Genomic DNA, 20,122 nt, shown 5'->3' on the forward strand with positions numbered 1-20,122 from the left:
GAGGCAGCGGCGGCGCGGACGACGCCCGGGCCCCGCCCCTCGCACGGCCCCGCCCCCGCCCGCCAAAGTCTGCGCGCGAATTCCGTGGCGCGAATTGAGGACTGCAGTCGAGCGCCGAGCGGTTCTGGGTGTGACGCGCAGGACAGTGGCGCGCGGGGCCGGCGCGAGGCAGGTGTGGCCGCCGGCGCGGGACTGGGAGATCTGGGGGCGGCGCCCGTGTCGTACGCTCCGGGCCCACGGCTCCGCCGAGTCGGTCGGCTGCAGGGGAGCGGGCGTGGGGCGACGCTCAGGCAGCCGAGAGCGCGGCGAGAGGGAGAGTGCCGGCAGCAGGTCGCTGCGGGGGACGGGGGGCGTCCGCCGGCGGGAGAGGGCCAAGGGGAGGCTAGACGGGGGCCCGAGTCCGTAGGACCCGACAGGGTTTGAGGAGAGGCCTGGGGGCGGGGCCACCACGGGGGGCGTGGTCACGGAAGCCGGGGGGGGCTGGGGGAGAAAGACGTGGTGGGCGGGGCCACCGGGAAGGGGGGGTTGGGGAGATGTGTGTTAGTGGGCGGGGCCAGGTGCTGGGAGGCGGGACCAGAGGAGAGGTTCAGAGTAGGGTCGGCTTTAGACGGTGTTGGGGAAGGATCCCGCTGGATCTCTGGTCAGAGAGAGGTCAGTGGTCTTGTCCAGGTCTAGGTCAAAGCCTTAGGAAAGGTCGGGACCTTTCTGTTTGAGAGTTCTGGCTTTGTGGGCCCCTCATGAGGGGGCGGAGCAGAGGTAGGGTTGGACACACAGCCGGGAGGCCGAGGCCTGGGGAGGGAGGGGGCCCTGGAGAGAGTAACCCAAAGGTCGAGGTTTATCGTTGCCCTAAAGGGTGGAGGGAGGGCCAGAGGAGCTTGGGGAGGCGAGAGAGAAGGTTATTGATGTCCTTAGGTGAGGGGAAGGCTGGTAAGGCAAGGCAGGGCGGGGTGCTCTTGGCTCAGAGAAGAGATGAGCATTTGGAAAGAGGGGGTTGGCATCTGAACGCAGAGGGGAATCACTGAGGAGAGACAGCAGGAAATGGGATTAAGGACACATCACTTCTTTGGCCTCCATCTCCTTGTCGTCCGATTAGGAGGTCTAATAGGTCTCTGACCTATTAGCCTGAGGGAGGCATGAGGCAAAGGCCCGTGGAGTCTAAGTAAGACCTCCTAAATTTCATCTTACTTTAGAATTCGCTGGGAGCTTGCTGGGCCTGTAGATTCCCCCCTCTATTCCCAGAGTTTCTGATTCAGGAAGTCTGGGAGTGGGCTGGAATAATCCCAGGTGGTTCTTAGAACTGGCGCTCTGTGTTTCTGGTATCCACCATTGGCTGGCTGTGTGGCCTTGAAGGAATCACTTTCTTTCTCCTGTTTCAACTTCCTCTTTGTCTTTTGGGGGATGCTGAGCTGTTCTGAGCTTCAGAGGATGAGAGAGAGTAGCATGTTTAGGGGAATGGGTGTAAAATACTTTCCAAGGTGGAAGGTGGTGAGGGGAACAGACAGGTCAGGAAATGTGAACTTTTATTAACGAGAAGAAAAAGACTTGAGCCTTTTGGCTGGTCATCCTCAAACTGACTCTTTTATATCATGCTTCCTGTCACGTGGCCTGCAGTTTTGAAAGATCCTGCTTAAGAACCCTAAATTCTTTAGTAATGATGTTTTTGTTACTCCAACTTTTTAAAAAGATTTATTTATTTGAGAGGGAGGAGGGGCAGAGGGAAAGAGAGAGAGTCCCAAGCAGGCTCCACGCTCAGTGTGGAGCTGACATGGATCTCAATCTCACAATCCTGAGATCATGACCTGAGCTGAAACCCAACTCAAGTTGGATTGGGAGCTCAACTGACTTTGCCTGTTACCCAGATTTTTAAATAAAGACATGCAGATGGGCCAATGCATTCAGTACCTGGCACAATTTTGGATCCTGTGGCCATATCACTAAACAAAATGGACAAAATCCTTACCTTTCTGGAACTCAACATTTTAGCCCTGCACTGCTTAATAGAGTAGCAGCCAGCCACATATAGAGATTTAAACTCATTAGAAACAGATGAAAACCTCAGCTCCTCAGTAGCAGCACTAGCTGCCTTCAAATGCTTGCACATATAGGTAGAGTGATCTTTTTGGACTCTGCAGGTATAAAATGTCCCTATCATGCAGCAAATTGTGTTAGAAGCACTACTCCAGAGAGTGGGACAAATTCTAATTTATAAGGTCCAGTTGTGCTAACTGCTGGGAAGGAAAGGAGTGAGGGGTTAGTACAGCAGGCTAGGGGTGGCGGTAGCCAGACCAGCGCTTGCTTGCTCACTGGTAGCAGTGGGATGCTGAGAGGCGGTTGACTGGGTGGTGTTTGGGAGGCAATGCCTGCTAGTGGGATTCATAAGTTTGGGGTGTGAGAAAAGAGGTGAATCAACAATGTAAGGGTTTTTTTTTTTTTTTTTTAAGATTTTATTTATTTGTTCAAGAGAGACACAGAGAGAGAGGGAGAGAGGCAGAGACACAGGCTGAGGGAGAAGCAGGCTCCATGCTGGGAGCCTGACGTAGGAATCGATCCCAGGTCTCCAGGATCAGGCCCTGGGCTGAAGGCGGCGCTAAACCACTGAGCCACCCAGGCTGCCCCCCACCTTTTTTTTTTTAAATAAAATTTACATATAGTGAGTTTATTCTTTTTGGTGTTTAAGTCTGTCGATGATGAAATGTGTAGAATTATGTAAAGATCACCACAATCAAGATACTGTACAAAAAGCAATTCTTGTGCTCCATTGTATAGGCAACCCCCCCTCAACCATTGGTCCTTCTCCCTCCCTGCAGTGTATCCCTACATTCCTTTTTATTGCCATGTGAGTGTAAACAAGTTTTATTTAGTACATCCTACAGTGGGATACAGTTCAGCAAACAAAAGCATATGATGTGCCATATTTTGTTCATCCATTTCCTGTGGAAGAACATTAGGATTGTTTTCGGTGAATGTAAATAGATCTGCTGCTGTAAACATTCAATTACAGGGTTTTGTGTGAACATAGGAGTTCTCTGGGTAAATAATTCGGAGTAGGGTTGCTGGGTCATATGGGAAGCATGTTTCCTTCACCATTTGAGAAGCTGCCAGGCTTCTCCAAAAGTGACTGTACCATGTTGAATTCCCACCAGAAATTCCCACTGTTCTACATCCTCATTAGCACTTGATATTGTCAGGTGTTCTGTTGTATTTTTAACGGTTAAATATGCATGTAGTAGACTCCAGGGTTTCTGACTTCAGGTTTTCTGACTGAAAAGCTACCAACGCAGAGATAGGAGAAGGAATGTGTGGGTATATGTCCCCTGGAGTTTGGTTTTGGGCCCATTGAATTGGAGAAGTTGGTTGGACATCTAGATGCCAGTGCAGAAAACCAGAATGTGCCCCTTGAATTTAGAGGCTAATAATAGCTGGAGTTAGATATTTTGGGGTTCTGATCATAGAGTACGTTGAAGCCCTCTGAGTCCATGTTAACAAGACAGAGAGGAGGCCTAAGGACTGGGCCTGGGGCACTGCAACAGAAAGCTATTTGCCATCTAACTTAGTCTTCTGTTGCTACTGTACCAAATTACCCCCTTTGCCACTTAAAAGTTCTGTGATTCTTTGTCTCGTCATTGGCGAGATGGGGATAAAAATTGAAAATATTTGATCGGGTTGTTGGGAGGTATTGGGTAACATGATTGTTTTACACTGGTTATCTCAACCACCCCAAGTTCTAAGGACCACCCACCACCCCTTCGATCCCAATACAGGGAGACTCCTGCCATTCTCAACTTCAAGAATAGGTAGCCGTTAAAGATACGGACTTCGGAGCCGGACTCTGATCCTGGCTTTCAACCCATTAGGCTGTGTGGCCTTGAGCAAATTACTTGACCTCTCTGCTCCTTTTGCTTCATTCATAAAATCAGGATAATAACGAATTGTAATAGATCTTGTATGAATTAATTCATATAAAGCACTTGGAAAATAAATAAAGCACTTGGAATGGTGCCCGGTCCCTAGTAAGCCCCCCAGTTAATAAAGTTGATTTTTTTCTTTTTAACAGAAAAAATATTAAGGGGAAAAAACTCAGGTTTTACATAGATACAGTTGAAATTTCAAAAGGATGGAGAATGTCTAAAGTTTGGGAGATAATTTTTGGAGAAGATGGGAGTGAACCAGGCACAGCCCCATGGCTCCAGAGCTCCCAGTCTGATTGGAAAGATGAGCTGTGATACAATCAGGAGAACAGAGGGTCAACACGATATGTGTGACAAGAGAAGTACCAGTTAGCCATCACAGGAGGTCAGGAGATGGAGAGTCTCTTATAGCAGGTGCCCCAGGGAGGCATCTGGACATTCATCCAGTTCTCAGAGTTGGGCATAGGAGGGACTGGCTGCTGGAAGGAGGGGAGGGCATTCCCCAGAGGGACCCTGGAGGAAGGGGATAGGAGGCGGATAATAAAATCTGAACAGTTATGTGGGGCCTTTATTTACTGGTGTTTTTTTTTTTTTTAACTGAATAGGTAATAAATATGCAGGATCTAAAATAAAATCAGGATAGAAGTATGCAGTGACAGGCCTGGTTCACATTTCTACTCCCAGTCACCTTGAGAGCCCCCCGGCCGCTTCTATTGGCTTCTTGATTATCCTTCCAGAGTTTCTATTTGGCAAACAAAAGCAGGCCTAAAGAATAGATGTGTTCCTATTTTCTCCTGTCTTACGGAATCAGTAGCACATTACGTACACTGTTCTCTGTCCTTTTTATGTACTATCACTGTTTAAAATGTTACTGAAGGTACCTAGAACATCTTTCTATATTAGTACATGAGAGCGTCTTCATACTTTTTTTTTTTTTTTTTACTTTTTATTTTGAAAAAATTGTATAGCCTTACGGGAAGTTGTAAAAATAGCTCATCTGTCTCCCTGTAATGGTGACATCTTATATAACCATAGTCCAGTATCAAAACCAGGAAGTTGGCGTTGGACAGTACCATGAACTAGACCACAGAGCTGGTTTGGCTGTGTGTGTGCACATGTATGCCTGTGCTCATGTGTGCACATATGTACAGTGTAAACCCTTGTAAGGATCGATGTAACCACCACCACAGTCAGAATATGGAACAGTCTGTTTCCACAGTGGCACTCACTGTGCTGCCCCTATATAGCTGCTCCCCACCCACCTTTTGTCCATAAGCTCTGACAACCCCTGATCTCTATCCTAGGTTTTGTCATTTGTTACGTAAATGGAATCATACAGTACATAACTTTCTGGAATCGATGTTCTCTGCGGGATGTTTTGCCCCTCGTTTCTGTTAACAATGTACCTTAGAAACTGCTCAGCAGCTGATTCATGTGCACCAGTGGGTATTATTTAATGGGCTGCCATGTTTCAGGGTCGTTTTAGGATATTATATAATCACCTAAAAACAGTTTTCTACTTATTTTTTTTTAAGACTTTTTTTTTTTTTTTTTTTTTAGCACGAGCAGGGGGGAGGGGCAGAGGGAAAGGGAGAAGCAGACTCCCCACCAAACAGACAGCCCAACATGGGATCGATCCCAGAACCCTGGGATCATGACCTGAGCTGAAGGCAGATGCTTAACTGACTGAGCCACCCAGGTGGCCCCATTTTTTGCTGATCTTGAAACTTAATTCCTCCCCCAAAACCCCTAACAAAACTAAAAAAAAAAAAAAAAAATCCAAACAAACAGAAACAAAAATAAACAACCAAATCTGTAGGTTTCAGTCTCCTTTATGTTAAATGAAAAGCAGCCTGGCTCCACACGATCAAGGAGGCATCTCATCTTGGTCTGACTTGGAACTTTTTCTTCACTAATAAATCTCACCAGCAGATCAGTTTGTCTATAAAAACAAGATTTTCTTATCAGTGGGGAAACTCATGTTTCTGATTTTGTGGGTTTTTTTTTTTTTTTTTCCTTAAAGAAGGAGGGTTACATGTTTTGGTCTCTGCACAACTGGCAGCCCCACCAAGGATCTGGATTTCTGTTTCAGGAACAGCTGGCTGGAGAAGAGAAGGAGGAGGGAGCATTCTGATCCATCATGCAGCGGAGTATCATGTAAGGATGCTCATCCTACACTCTGAGTTCTCTGCTTATCTTTCTATTCCTTCGCTTTTTCCTGGAAGAACACAGGTTAGCCTCCAAATTGGAGTTTCCCAGCGAGCAGGACAGAATATGAGATGTGGGATCTGGGGACGGGTAGCACGTTAACCTGAATTTTTTAGCTGCGGGGTTCAGAAACACCGACTCCGCAGCATCAGGGGTTTGCAGTCAGTGGTTTGGCCCCCCAGGGAACAGCTGGCAGTGTCCAGAGACATTTTTAGTTGTCATTCCTGGGGACAGAGGGGGGGTTTGTTTTGTATCTACTGGATAGGAGACGGCATGGTAGCTGTTTAACACCTATAGTGCACAGGACAGCCCCCCACAATGAAGAACGGTCTGGCCTGAAATATCCATGATGTCCAGGGTGGGAAACCCTGTTGTAATGCAAGCTGGCTTCAGGAAAATGAGACGGGGAATTGCGTGGCCTGTGTAGTTGAAGCCTTCCGAATTAATGGCCTCAGGCTTGGTTGGATTCAGTTGCCAGAACTCGTTCACTGGAAATTGAGGGGATGTCCCAGTAGGAAACTGGTGAGGCTGCTCCTGGAAGAAGGGGATGGATTCTAGGTTGACCCAGACCTGGATAGCATCACAGGCTGCATTTCTCTCACATGAAGACGAGTCTGGGCATCGTGGGTCCTGGGTGGAGAGCACCTCTGACAGCTTTCTGCCTGTGGCTTGTCTTGGCTTAGCTTGATCAGTTGATTGCTGACCGTAAATTAGGAGTCAATTTTGGAATGGGTTTAGATGTACAGAAGAGTTGCTTAGGTGGTAGAGGCCATTTCCACATACCTCTTTCCACAAAGGCACCCAGTTTCCACCGTTGACATCTTGTGGCCTGTTGGTCCCAGTAAGGGACCAGCGTTGGTACATTATTGGTAACTACACTCCACCCTTTATTCCGATCTCATTGGTGTATCTACTAATGCCCTTCTCTATTCCAGGATCTGGTTCAGAGTATCATGTTGCATTTAGTTGTCATGCCTCCTCGGTTCCCTCTGGTGTCACTTCAGGTGACAGTTTCTCAGACTTTGTCATGATACATGCAGATGGTCCCTCAATTTGTCTGATGTTGTTCTCATAACTAGGCTGGGGTCATGGGCAGCGAAGTAAGGTAACCTCTTGTCACCTCATAGTTGGAGTAAACAATGTGCCTGGGACATCGCTGGTGATGCTGACTGTACTCACTTGGTCAGGAGAGTGTGGGCGAGGCCTCTCCACCATCACGTTTTCAATGTCCCTCCTCACTACTCACTTCTCTGGAAGCCAGCTATTCAGTCCAGCCAGTCCAGGTGGACAAAGGAGGCCTTGCTTTATTTATCTTTTCCAGAGCACTTCATACCTCCCAATGTCTTATATTTAGTTACTTAACATTTGCCTCTTAGGGAGTGTCAGCTCCTTGGGGGTGGGGACTTGGTGTGTTTATCTCCACCAAAAATGCTTAGTTGATTCTTTATGCTGTTATCATTCCCATTTTCCTCTCCTGTGTTCCTCCAGGTCATTTTTCTACCCCAAGAAGGAGGGCAAAGCGAAAAAGCCAGAGAAGGAGACCTCCAACAGCATCAGAGAGACAGAGCCACCCCCAAAGTACGTAACGGGGCTAGGTGAATTTGTTCCTTTGTAAGTCAGGGCTCTCTTGGCTGTGAGTGTTTCGGACCCAGCTCAGAACATCTGGGGGTTCTAAAGGGAATTTTTTGACTTCAGTAACTGGGAAGTCCAGAGGTGGGTCCTGCTTCAGGCACAGCTGGATTCAGGGCCTCAGTGTTGTCCAAGCAGGTTGGTAAGTCCCAAGTTCCAGGAGTGAGACTGGGCAAGCAGTCAGGAGCAAGTCATATGCTTGACCATACCTCTTCCATCGTATTGGTGAGAACCCCTCACATAGCTGCAGGGAGGCTGAGAATGATAGTCTGTAGCTGAGAGCCCGTGGACCTAGCTAAATCTCAGGGGCTTGTATGACTAAAAAAGAGAGGATGTCCAAATGGATGTCAGAGGCCATTCTCTGCTCTCAGTTGGAACTCCCATCTGCTCCTTAGCATTGCTTGTCCATCACAGGGAAGGTGCGCATACAGGAGGCCTCCAGAAATGTGAATGCAGTGGATAGATGGATGATTAAAACTATATGCCAAGGAGGCGCCTAGAAAAAGCTCATGGAATGCTTGAAAGAAAAGGAAAGGAATGGAACATAAGTGAAGGAGCTGGAGCATTCGGGAAAGGATACCCTCTCTGCCTGCTGGAACACCCCCATTTTCCCACCTTCCAGGGTGGCACTGAAGGAGCGGAATGGAGAGGTGCCTGAAAGCGATTCTCCAGTGAAGAGGCCAGGGCGGAAGGTGGCCCGGGTCCTGGGCAGTGAAGGGGAGGAGGAGGACGAAGCCCTCACGCCATCCAAAGGCCAGGTAGGTCCCCACCAACCTATCTATTCATTATTTCTGGAAGAAGCCATAATTCCCATTAGCCTCTTGTAACCTGCTCAGGAGTGCTCATGCTCCAGGAGGTGGAGGAGTTTAGCACCTGTTCCCTGGAGCAAATGGACAGTCTGCTGTACACGGTTCCATCTCTGTCCTGTGCCCAGGGCAGGCTCCTTGCCTCGTGCTTCGGCCACCTCACCTATAACCTGCAGCTCTTGAGAGCACCTACTTCATGGGGTAGCTGTGAACAGGAAAGGACTCAGTTCATGTATGGGTCTAAGAATAACACATCGGGCAGCCCCTGTGGCGCAGCGGTTTAGCGCCACCTGCCCAGGGTGTGATCCTGGAGACCCAGGATTGAGTCCCACATCGGGCTTCCTGCATGGAGCCTGCTTCTCCCTCTGCCTGTGTCTCTGCCTCTCTCTCGCTCTCTCTGAATGAATAAATAAATAAATCTTTTAAAAAAAATAAGAATAACACATCATCCAAATTACAGGCTCAAAGATACATGCAGTTTCTCCTATTGTCAGAAGGCTTTCCATCTTTTCCAGAGACATTGGCTTCCTTCCTCTTTCCTTCCCTTGTTAAAAGTCACTGAATGGGCAGCCAATTGGTGACCTTAATTCCCTCTGCAGCCTTAATTGCCCTTTGCCACATACCTGAATATATTCACAGGTTCCAGGGACTGGGAGGGGCCACTTTAGGAGCTTGGACTTTGCACTGTCGCTGCTAGGGATCTTTGGAATGGTTGTGAGCAGGAGAGGGACAGGGGTAGCTTTGGGTCCCAGGCAGCCTTCACAACATCCTTGTGGGGCCTGTGTCTATCAGGATCCAAATAGAGAAAAACCACAAGAGTGATTTGAACAGAGAGAATTTAATACAAAGAATTATCAACTAGGTATGCAGTTTTCAACTGGGTCACTGCAGGGGTGAAAAGAGTAGGGAAAAAAAAAAAGAGAGAGTAGGGTGCAGCCACCATCCCTGGAGCTGTGGAGCTGATAGACCTTCAGATGCTGGCTCGTGGGGGCCAGGGTCTCTGAGCTTACAGGTGGTGCCCTGAGCACCTGGTCAGATCTGTGAAGCAGGGGCAATCACATCACATCACATCAATCACATCACAATTACACCCTGGGTAAGGGTGCTGGCATCCACGGGGCATCACATCACAGGCCCTGTGAGTGTTATTGGAAATGCAGTAAATTGAATCCAGCTGGAGTAGGCCTCTCTGGTGTCCTGTTAGGACATTGCCTGACAGAGCCTTCTGTCGGAGTGGGAAAGGGGTTTTCGGAGTCCCAGCATCATGAAGGAGAGTAGACGGGGTAGCCTTGGAGCTGAGGGGCAATCACTTAATAAGTGGCAGAGGGCCTAGTAGGATGAGTTAGGGATTGAAACCCAGATACAAATAACGGGCTTACACAAGGTAGGAATTTCTCTCTCTAATGAGCGCGAAAAGTCCAGGATTAGTATGTCAGTTTCTCAGGCTGTTTCTGTACCATTGCTTTTATCCCTAAATGCCCTGGTCCAAGTGAATGTCCATATTCAGCCAGTGAGAAGAGCAAGACACTCACGGGAAGTGTACATCATTTTCCTTTATATTGCGCTGTGTAGTAGTGAGGCTCCTGGCCACACTTAGCTTCAGGGAATGCCAGGCAGTGTAGTTCTCAGGTTTCTGGGCACACCTAGCTACAGGGGAGGCTGAGATTTGTGATTTCTTTTTCTTTTTCTTTTTTTTCTTTTTAAGATTTTATTCATTCATGAGAGACACAGAGAGAGGCAGCGACATAAGCAGGGGGAGAAGCAGGCTCCCTGTGGGGAGCCCGATGGGGGATTTGATCCCAGAACCCCAGGATCATGATGTGAGCCACAGGCAGACGCTCAACCACTGAGCCACCCCGGAAATGTGGTTTTCAGTTGGGCCATTGTATGCCTAGCTAAAAATCAAAGGTTCTGTTACCTTAGAAAACAGAGAGTTGTTATTGTCATCCATGATAAAGGAGAGTCTGGCGCCATGAAACCCCACAGGAGGGTAAGGCCCAGGTAAGAGAGGAGAAGGCCTGAATGGACAGAGAATTCACTACCCCTAACTATTTGGAAAACAACAAGGAGGTGGCCACTTCTTCCTCCCCTCACTCTAAAATATCTCTTTTCTTGCTTTCCAGAAACCTGCCCCAGGCTCTCCACAAGTCTCCCCTCCCAGCCCTGTCACATATCCCGAGAGCAGCCCTTCCCTCTCCAGTACCTCTCCTGTGGACATCTCAGCAGGGATCCCAAAGCGGCGCACTGGTGAGGACACACAGGCCCCTGCCCTTTCCCTTACCTGTCTTTGTCCGCAGGAGGATTTGTGCACCAGGCGGCCATCCTTGTGACAGCTCTGATCTTAGCATTGTGGTTTAGAGCATGGCTTCACCATCTACTGGCTGTGTGACCTTGAGTAAATGACTTACCTTCTCGGAGCTTTGATTGCTTCATCTGTACAACAAAGACAACGATAATTACAGCATTTATCATACAGAGATTAAGAGCAAATAGGTGGAAAGTGCTTGGAACTCAGCCCAGCCCAGAGTGAGTGCTCAGGAAACACTGGTCATTGGAACTGTGGGTACATGCCTCAAGGAGACAGTGCAGCTTACTGTGGGAGCACAGTGAAGAGAGAGACTTGTAGAAGAGAGATTCACCCAGCCGAGCCCATGAAGGACAAGGAATAGTGAGCAGGGAAGAGGGTTAATGGCAGAAGGAAGTAGGCATTGAGAAGGCCCTTCAGGGCACCGATGATAATGTGCTGGTGTGTAGCTCACAGGGTTGGGACACCAAGCAGGGACACTGGAGATGGTCTGCAGAAAGCTGGCCTGAGGAATGGTACCTCTATCCCCTGGTAGATCAAGAAGGTTCTGTTTGGGGTGAGGAGGCACAAGTAAGAGACCTTCACATTATGTTGGGTGACAGAGATGGCAGATGGGGACCAAGGGACTGAATTTTCAGTGTTAACATCATTTTCATTAAATTTAAGAGTGAAAGCTGGTGCCAGATTGAGTTACGGAAGATTTTCAGGCACGTTAAGAATAACTTGAGTGTGTAACTCTTCTTCAACTGTAAATTCTGTGAAATCCAAACACAGATCCGCTATTTCTGATGAAAACGTAGCGCCCAGTTGTTGAGATTTAAAGTACATCACACTTTGAAGACTCAAAGCCTGTGGAAAAAAGAATGTTTATTTTTTTTAATATTGAAAACACAACATGTTAGAGTTAGTATATTTGGATATATTGGGTTACATAAACTGTATTATTAAAATGAAGTTCATATGGATTGTTTTTCCTTTTTTGAATTAACTACTGGAAAGTTTAAGACCACGTATGTGGCTCACTATATATTTCCATCAAGCAGCACTGGTGGTATAAGAGCTAGCACACCTGGGGGTGCCTGGCCGGCTCAGTTGGAAGAGTTTATAACTCTTGATCTCAGGGTCATGAGTTCGAGCCCCATTTTGGGTAGGGAAATGACTTAAAAATAAGATCTTGAAAAAAAACTCAGCACAGCTGAAATTAATAGATTGCATGTTAATTACACTTACATAAAAAATTTCAAAAATTCTTTAATTAAAAAAAAAAAAAAAAGAAAAGAAGTAGCAGTGGTAATAGGGCTCAGAACTATTGGAGCTCAGACCTGAGCCAAGACGGAGCGAGTAACCCCCAGCTGAGTCTTAGAAGATGAAGTAGTATTGACTGGGCTGAGGGGGAGCAGCCTTTCCTGCTGTAGCCATGAGTGCCCTGCAGAGCCTCAGTGGAGGAACAGCATGATACTTGGGATCGCATGCACTGGTGTGTTTCTGGAGGATCAAATGCAATTTGGGGAGCAGGGATAGTTTGAGGACAGTGTGCAGTGAGAGAGGAGAGTGGGGGTGGCTCCCGCAGGGCCCCTGGCATGGTAGGCCAGGACCCTGGGTTTTGTCCTGGGAGTGCTGGGGTGCCACAGGAGGACTGTGGGAGGTGGGGGTGTCATGAAATAGCTTTGTGGCCCAAGGCATGCTGGAAACTCAGGGCTGACCTTCAGATTGACCCTCAGGGTGGGCCAGGGAGGCATGGAATTCTTTTTAGAGGAAAGGACATCTGAACTGTTTCCTAGAGGACCATCGAATAGCAAGTGTGAGGGCCCAGAGGTCTGTTTGGGAACTGCAGGAGTTCCAGGTCATGGAGAATGAAGGATTATGTGGTGTGGCGTGGGAAGAGTTAGGTCAACTAGAGAGAGATGGGGGTAGCATGGCAGCAGATATCAGAAGGCTTGCTTCTGGAATGGGGGTGAGGAAATGTGGATGGCTTTGTGAGCAATTAGGGCATTGCCAGCCACAGCTGGTAGTAGATCCATCTGCAACCGTGCAAAGGAGCCACCAGGTCCAGGAGGCCAAGGAGAAGGTGACTAGAGATAATTAAAAGACAGATGCCTCTCAGTTCCTCACCATGCCTGAGCATCTTGCTTAGAGTCCTCTAGAAGCAATTTCTAAAGCTCTGAAACAATAGTTCAAGAAGTGAGGCATTTCTTTGGGGAGTGCAGAGAACACGGACAGTGAGTGATTCAGGGAAGGAAGGAGACATAGCAGAAGATGGAGCAGTTCAGAGCGGCTCTGCATTTATGTACCATTTCTCATCAATCATTAACAAGGGCCCTTCTTGGAGCCTGTTGCTTCCCTGATGTTTGGTGGCCCCCGGAAGAGCCACCCAGGATACACGCTGATGGCAAATCCTAGGGGTACAGATGTGGCCCCAAGGGCAGCTACTACAGTCAGCTCTGGGTACTGGGCCAAGCGCATCATAGCATCACCAGCTCTCGCAGATTGTTTCCATTCTGCACACGCAAGAGAGGGAGGCACAGAGAGATTCAGTAACCTCCTCAGGTTCACACAGCCAGGAAGCAGCAGAGCTTGAAGGATGAGACCTCCTGGGGCGGAAGGGGAGGGTCCTGGAGCCTTCTCAGGGGCCCCCATTACCAATGGGCCTGAGCTCCCTGGACCGGGGGCAGGCGGTCCCACAAAGTCAGCCACACTGAGCCCTTTGCCTCCTCAGCTCGGAAGCAGCTTCCTAAGCGGACAATACAGGATGTCCTGGAAGAGCAGAGCAAGGATGAGGACAGAGAGGCCAAGAAGAAGAAGGAAGAAGAAGGTGAGGCACCAGGAGGAAGGAGGGAGGGAGTGCACAGTGCACGTGGCAGGGAATCTGGAAGGGTGGGGGCCTCTCCCAGAGGCCAGACTGTTAGGATCCCCGATCTCCATGTCCCTGAATCTAGGTGTGGCCATACAGAACCCTGTACACCAACAGTTATTTGTTATGAGAGCATTTTGAAATGCATTTGTTTGGACCACTATAATTTAGTATTGATTCATAGGCAGTTTCCCATTTTTATTGTTTTTCTGTCTGTTTTGATGGAAAATGTTTTCCTCTCCATGACTTCTTTTTCCTTAGAAATGTTATCGGAAGGCAGAGTTCCCCAGCCTATCACAGCATCCTTAGAAGGTCTTAGTAAATTGTTGCTGTCTCCCTCCCTCCCTCCCTGGGCCACCACCTTAGCAGTTCCATTTATTAAATAGTTATGTCCAGACAACTGTTGATGGTTCACGAACCTGGGTGTTTGAGAAAACAGTGCACATCCTTTGAAAGGAAAAGCGCTATTTTTTGTTTCATTTTGAAATACTCATGATTAGCCACTAGCTAGGATGTGTCCTGGCCCAAACATTGCAGTCCCTCGTTTCCCGTTCTCTGTTGGCTGGCGTTTGTGCAGTGCGGAGCTTTGTTTTGTTAAGATTTTATTTATTTATTCATGAGAGGCAGAGAGAGAGAGGCAGAGAGAGAAGCAGGCTCCATGCTGGGAGCTTGAGATGGGACTCGATCCCAGGTCTCCAGGATCACACCCTAGGCCTAAGGCGGCGCTAAACCACTGAGCTATCTGGGCTTCCCCAGTGCGGAGCTTTGTTTTTTTTTTGTTGTTTTTTTTTAAAGATTTTATTTATTTATTCATAGAGACACAGCTAGAGAGAGAGAGGCAGAGACACAGGCAGAGGGAGAAGCAGGCACCACGCAGGGAGCCCGATGCGGGACTCTATCCCGGGTCTCTAGAATCACGCCCTGGGCTGCAGGTGGTGCCAAACCACTGCGCCACTGGGGCTGCCCCAGTGCGGAGCTTTGATCGCAGCAATCAGTGAAAGCCTGGCTCTGCAGAAAGGTTAGCATCAGAAATTGTGAGGCCGGTGGTCTGAGGATACTGAAATCTGAAATACCTCGAGCTAGTAGTTCCTGTAGCATCCCTGGAACTGGGAACTATCGCGCGGCACCTGTGGGAACCACTGCCAGGATCCGATCCATTGCTGCCTTTGCTACTGTCAGTGTTTGTTGAATAAAAGGTCCTCATTGGGCTCAACTTCCCGAGGGCATATGTGACTTTCTATCAGTGATGTTTAGTCCATTTGCAATCTTACTGTAAATGGTGCACTTTTTAGCCGGTATCTGCGTCTGGGGCCTTGGAAGGGCGAGTAGCTTCTTGAACCTAAGGCATGTTTTTCTCAGGGTCACTTCCGCAGTTTCATTATTTAATTACTCTAGAGGTGTGATTTTTTTTTTTTTCCAGTTTAAAACATTTTTCATTTTTACCTCTATCAAGTTAATCATGTGCGTTTGGAACTCTTTCCAGTTGCACCTTGCAGTGAATAGTTCTAGAAGTTGATAAGAAGACACTGTCTGTCCATTTCCAGCTGCTCAGGCGAATGAACGTGGGGTTTGGATTCTGTTGGAGACCCCGCTGTGCTTGGGGCTGACCAGGAGCGGGCTCACACCTCTTGGCGCTTTATAGACATGCCTGATTGGCACAGGAGCAAATGAGAGCAGAATGTCTCAGGAGTTGAAATGTATCTGGGGGTCAGAGTGTTTTTTTTCTCCATCTGACTTTTCTGTCATCTAAAGCAGAGACCCCACCAGAAAGCCTGTCAGAATCTGAAGTGACCCAAGAGAAGGAGGCAGAAGGGGAGGACCAACCTGTGACATCCCCTGAGCACCGAGAGACCTCCCGTGAGTTTCCAGTCCCCCTGCAGCCCCAGCTCTCTGGTTTGGCCTTCCGAGGCCAGTTAATTTTAAATAAGACTCAAGTGTGTTGTTTAAATGTGAATTCTGGGGGCTCCTGGGTGGCTCAGTCAGTTAAGTGTCTGCCTTCAGCTCAGATCATGATCTCATGGTCCTGGGATGGAGCCCCCAGTTGGGCTTCCTGCTCAGTGGAGAGTCTGCTTCTCCCTCTGCCCCTCCTCCTTCTTTGTCCTTCCTCATTCTCTCTCTTTCAAATAAATAAATGAAATCTTTTTCAAAAAGTGAATTCTAGGGGAATCAGAGGTTTTATTATCATCGTTGCTTTTATGGTTAAAATCCTCCCCTCACCCCTCCCCCGTGCACTTGGGAAAAGAAGAAAGAGCCAGTCATCCTCAAAATATTTGTATCTTTGAGAAATCACAGGCACTAAACGTTACTGAGGGTAGTTATGAAGTAAGGCAGCCCGGCTGAGCTGGGGGGTTTTGAGGTTATAGTTACCCTCACAAGCCCTGCAGCCAGGTGTCTGTGAAACTCTTGTATGAGAAACAGCACCAGGTGAGGGGACGTTTTGAGGATGCACATCGTATCTGATTTTCTGCAATTGCAGGAGATGTGGAAACATTTTCTTCTGATCCTGCTGAGATGTCTTTTTTTTGCTGCTGTCCATGAAGTCTCCGGGCTCAGACCAAACGCTAGAGAGAATTCTGTTAGTACTGACAAAAAAGCATCAGACCCAAGAGGCTCGTAAAGACAAGGGTCCGAACTGATGGCCTTTTCCATTTATGGCATCAGAACAACCTTGGGTGACAAATGAAGCCTCGGATTGAAAGTTGGCATCACCAACTGACATCTCTTGCTTTGGCAGCAGAGCCCCCGGTGGATAGCACGTTGGAGCCTGCGGTGTCTGGGAAGCAGGAGGCTCAGAACGAGGACTTGGCTAAGCCGCCCACCAGAGCCCCCAAGACGGTCAGCAGCTTCTTTGGTGAGTGTCTCCCACCCCTGAGCTGCCAGCGCGATCCAAGGGGGCAGGTGAGCCTTTCTCCAGAGCGCGCCCCACCCCATGGAAGGTCTGACCCCTGACTCCTGGCCCCATGATTGGGTGGTGGGGGCTCTCAGGAGGAGGACATACAGGTTCCTGACTTCATTACCAGCCCCGCGGAAACCGGCAACCAAGAAAGAAGGGAAAGAAGAGGACCCTGGCACTCCAAGGCAGGAGGAGACCAAGGGGTGAGTCTGTATCAGCTGTCAAGTAGAGAGGACCGAGCATTAAGAGGAGGCGTGCAGGAAGTCCAGATTCTCTTGATTGGATTCCTCTAACCATGAGACCAGTGATCACTAGAAATTTTCAACTTTAACCATCGGTGATTATGATTGATTATTCTAATGACGTGTTTTGGGGATTTTTTTTTCTTTAAGGTTGTGTTTTATTTATTCATGAGAGACACAGAGAGAGAGGCAGAGACACAGGCAGAGGGAGAAGCAGGCTCCCTGTGGGGAACCTGATGTGGGACTCCATCCCAGGACCCCAGGATCACGCTGCTACACGTCTTTCTTCACCCTCCCGACAACGCGGGGTGGTAGGGACTCTCGGTGGCTCCGTCGAACAGATGGGGACACCATGGTTCAGAGAGAGGAAGCTGCTTTCTTGGGGTGACAGCTGCTCAGGGATGTGAACTCAGATGAATCTGACTGCAGGGTCTGGGCTGCGGTGGTGGCTCCAGCAGGGTCAGTGTGAGGCATTTCTGGAGGCATTTTTGGTGGGGAGGTTTAGAATGCTGTCTCTGAAGCCATGCTGCTAACTAGCTGTGTGGCTGAGTGGGAGCTACTCAAGCACTTACCCGGGAAACAGGGTTAGAAGAGTCCCTAGCGTAGCTGATTGCTAACAGGTGAGTGCTGTGAACACAGTGCCTGGCACTTGAGACCTCTAGGGACCACACCCTTCTGCCATTCCTACTGGTTCCATCCAGAGAGAATAAGGTTGGGTGAGAGGCCCAAAGGGATCCCTTGCCTCTTAGAATGGCCCCAAAGGATTGCCTTGGTGGCTCAGTGGTTGAGCATCTGCGTTTGGCTCAGGTTGTGATCCCGGGGTCCTGGGATTGAGTCCCACATTGGGCTCCCCATAGGGAGCCTGCTTCTCCCTCTGCCTATGTCTCTGCCTCTCTCTGTGTGTCTCTACCTCAGGGCCTTTGCACTTGCTGTTCCCCCTGCCTGGAGTGTTCTTCTCTATGATACGCACTCTGCTCGCTCCTCATGTTATTCTGCCCAATGTCTCCTTCCCCATCCTTTCCTCAGAAGTAGCACCTTCCATCCTGCCTTCCCCAACTTGGTTTTATTTTGTTTTTGGAAATAGTTTTAAATATCAAAATGATTTGTTTCTGTGTTTTTTGGGTTTCCCCTCCCGACTTCCCAGCTAGAATGTGAGCTCTAGGCTCGCAGACTTAGTTTTCATTCATTTCTGTGCCCTCATGCCTAGAGCTTGGCTAGGCGCTCAGAAAACATTAATTGGAGGAACGGCTTCTCTTTGACTCAGGTGTCTAATCTCCCTGTTGCCTCTACAGACCCCTGGACCCTCCCAGCTACAATCCTGCCAAGAACAACTACCATCCCATTGATGATGCATGCTGGAAGCCAGGCCAGAAGTGAGGCTTCCCCCGCCCCCAACTACCCCTCCTCTATTCCCTGTCCTCGGGTGTGTCTCACCAGAGGCCTCCACTGGAGGAAGCCGTCAGATCTCTTATGTCCACATTCTGGGGACACAGTGTTGAAGGTGTGGGGACTCAGGTGGACCTACAGATGGATGGCATGGGCTGTACACACTGCCCCATGTCTCTCTTCCTTCCCCAGGGTCCCTTACCTGGCTGTGGCCCGGACATTTGAGAAGATTGAGGAAGTTTCTGCTCGGTAATTGGGCAGGCCCACCTGGGCAGGTGGGGGGTGGTGGGGTAGTGGCTTGTGCTCCTGCTCGGTCCCTTCCTGTCTGTTCTTTCCCCTTTGCCCTCCGGTCTGCATCCCCGGCCCCTGGGGTGGCTGCAGGGCCTCTTGGGTCCCAAGCTGCAGAGACCCACACCATGCTTCAGTCTCTCTATGGGTCAAAACGAACCAAGAGGGTGAGCCCAGATTCCTGGGGTGGGAAAACCGCCTTCTCCCGATAGCAGGAACTTAATCTCCCCTCAATGGTGAGAAGTGACCACAACCTCGCCAATTTTCTCATTCTTAGTGTAAGGATGTCTGGGTCAGGTTACAGCAAGAACCCCACTCCCAGTGAATGCTGGCCAGGCTGCTGGCACTCAGGGCTGCTGGGATCTGGCCTCCCCTCCTGCCTGGTCCCAGCAATCATCCCCTGTGTGTTTAGCCAGTGCTGGGGGGCGGGGGCACCCACTTCATTCTACCTCATCCCGCAGCCCGCCTGCAGCATCAGCATTGTTTCCAGAAGATCGCTCCCTGTGGGTTGAAGTAGGTCTCGGTCCTTTTTTAACTATTCCGTAGGATTCCTTCATTTTTGTCCATCACACATCGTTTTTTTTTAACCTCTCAGACGTGAAAGAAACCTCCTCTAGGGCATAAACCCCAAAATGTAATCCGGAGGACCCAGGAAGGGCCCAGAGTGCCAGGCCTATGGGCAGCAGCAGGAGGAGGGCTGGATTAGCCAAAGCCCAGCCCAGGGGTCAGTGGGTACAGACAGGTCTGGGAGTAGGCCCAGTTCTGCTGCTTTCCTGGCTGTGTGATTGTTGGCAGGCGGCCTGACCTCTCTGAGCTTTGATCTCGTCACTAGTAAAGTGAAGATCATCCGTCTCCAGCTTGCTCTGAGAGCTGTGGGAGAAAGAGTAGCATAGGCATTCAGTGTCCAGAGATGCTGTCAGAAATCACTGCATTCAGGAAAACCGCAGGCGACTGTCCAAACCCCAACCCACGGTTGGACGGTTCTCTAATTTTTTTTTTCTTTATTTGAAATAGTTTTAAACTTAGAGGAAAATTGCAGAAATAGCACAGCGAGTCCCCATGTGCCCTTGGCCAGCTGTCTCTAGTGTTAACATCTCCTGCCAGTGCAGGATAGTTGCCCTGACCAGGACGTTAACGTCAGTGCACGCTATTGAGTGACACATACAGACTTTGTGTGCGTTTTTGCTGGTTGCCCCCTTGGCGTTGTCTTTGCTGGGCCAGGGCCTGACCCAGACCCTGACCCCTACCCTTGGCACGGAGTCACCCTGTCTCTTCATCTCCTTCATCCTGATCGGTTTCTCTTAGTTGGCCTTTCTCACTGTGTGGCAGTTTTGAAGAGTCCCGTGATTTCGTAGAAGGTCTCAGTTTAGGTTTGTCTGATACTTCCTCAAGAATTGTTTCAGGTGACGCGTCTCCTGTCAGGAGGGATGCTGTGTCACTGCGTCCCACTGGGGCCGGGGCGGGGAGGTGGTGGGGGACACCTGCCACTGCCATCGGACTCCTAGTTACATGGCTTCAGGGCATCTACCGGGCGCCTCTGCCATACATTTGCTGTCTTCCCCTTTGCAATTAGCAGGCGTCTCATGGGGCTCCACTCCAAGCCTGT

General features: G+C 49.2%; 1 protein-coding gene and 1 long non-coding RNA gene across 10 annotated transcripts in view; one reads left to right on the forward strand and one right to left on the reverse strand.

Annotated features, from left to right (window-relative positions):
• The first annotated feature begins 14 nt into the window (after positions 1-14).
• LIG1 (DNA ligase 1) overlaps positions 15-20,122 on the forward strand; it is a 38,480-nt gene continuing 18,372 nt past the window's right edge. The window contains exons 1-11 of one of the 9 annotated variants that reach the window (XM_077846743.1): positions 15-172; positions 6,001-6,065; positions 7,605-7,694; positions 8,368-8,503; positions 10,675-10,798; positions 13,573-13,668; positions 15,460-15,564; positions 16,442-16,558; positions 16,728-16,803; positions 18,135-18,215; positions 18,421-18,477. In XM_077846743.1, the coding sequence (XP_077702869.1) occupies positions 6,049-6,065; positions 7,605-7,694; positions 8,368-8,503; positions 10,675-10,798; positions 13,573-13,668; positions 15,460-15,564; positions 16,442-16,558; positions 16,728-16,803; positions 18,135-18,215; positions 18,421-18,477 (899 nt within the window). In that variant the 5' untranslated portion in view covers positions 15-172; positions 6,001-6,048. Of the gene's footprint in view, positions 173-244; positions 331-562; positions 652-5,559; positions 5,608-6,000; positions 6,066-7,604; positions 7,695-8,367; positions 8,504-10,674; positions 10,799-13,572; positions 13,669-15,459; positions 15,565-16,441; positions 16,559-16,727; positions 16,804-18,134; positions 18,216-18,420; positions 18,478-20,122 lie in introns of those variants that run through there. The other 8 variants (XM_077846790.1, XM_077846793.1, XM_077846799.1 and 5 more) reach the window with 8 other exon arrangements.
• Positions 5,725-8,217, reverse strand: LOC144283120 (uncharacterized). Its single transcript, XR_013351454.1, has 2 exons — positions 6,900-8,217; positions 5,725-5,850 (listed from the first exon to the last, which is right to left on the reverse strand). It is a non-coding gene; the product is annotated as an uncharacterized LOC144283120 (long non-coding RNA).

The sequence above is a fragment of the Canis aureus genome, chromosome 1 (genome assembly GCF_053574225.1).
Source record: "Canis aureus isolate CA01 chromosome 1, VMU_Caureus_v.1.0, whole genome shotgun sequence".
NCBI lineage: Eukaryota > Metazoa > Chordata > Mammalia > Carnivora > Canidae > Canis > Canis aureus.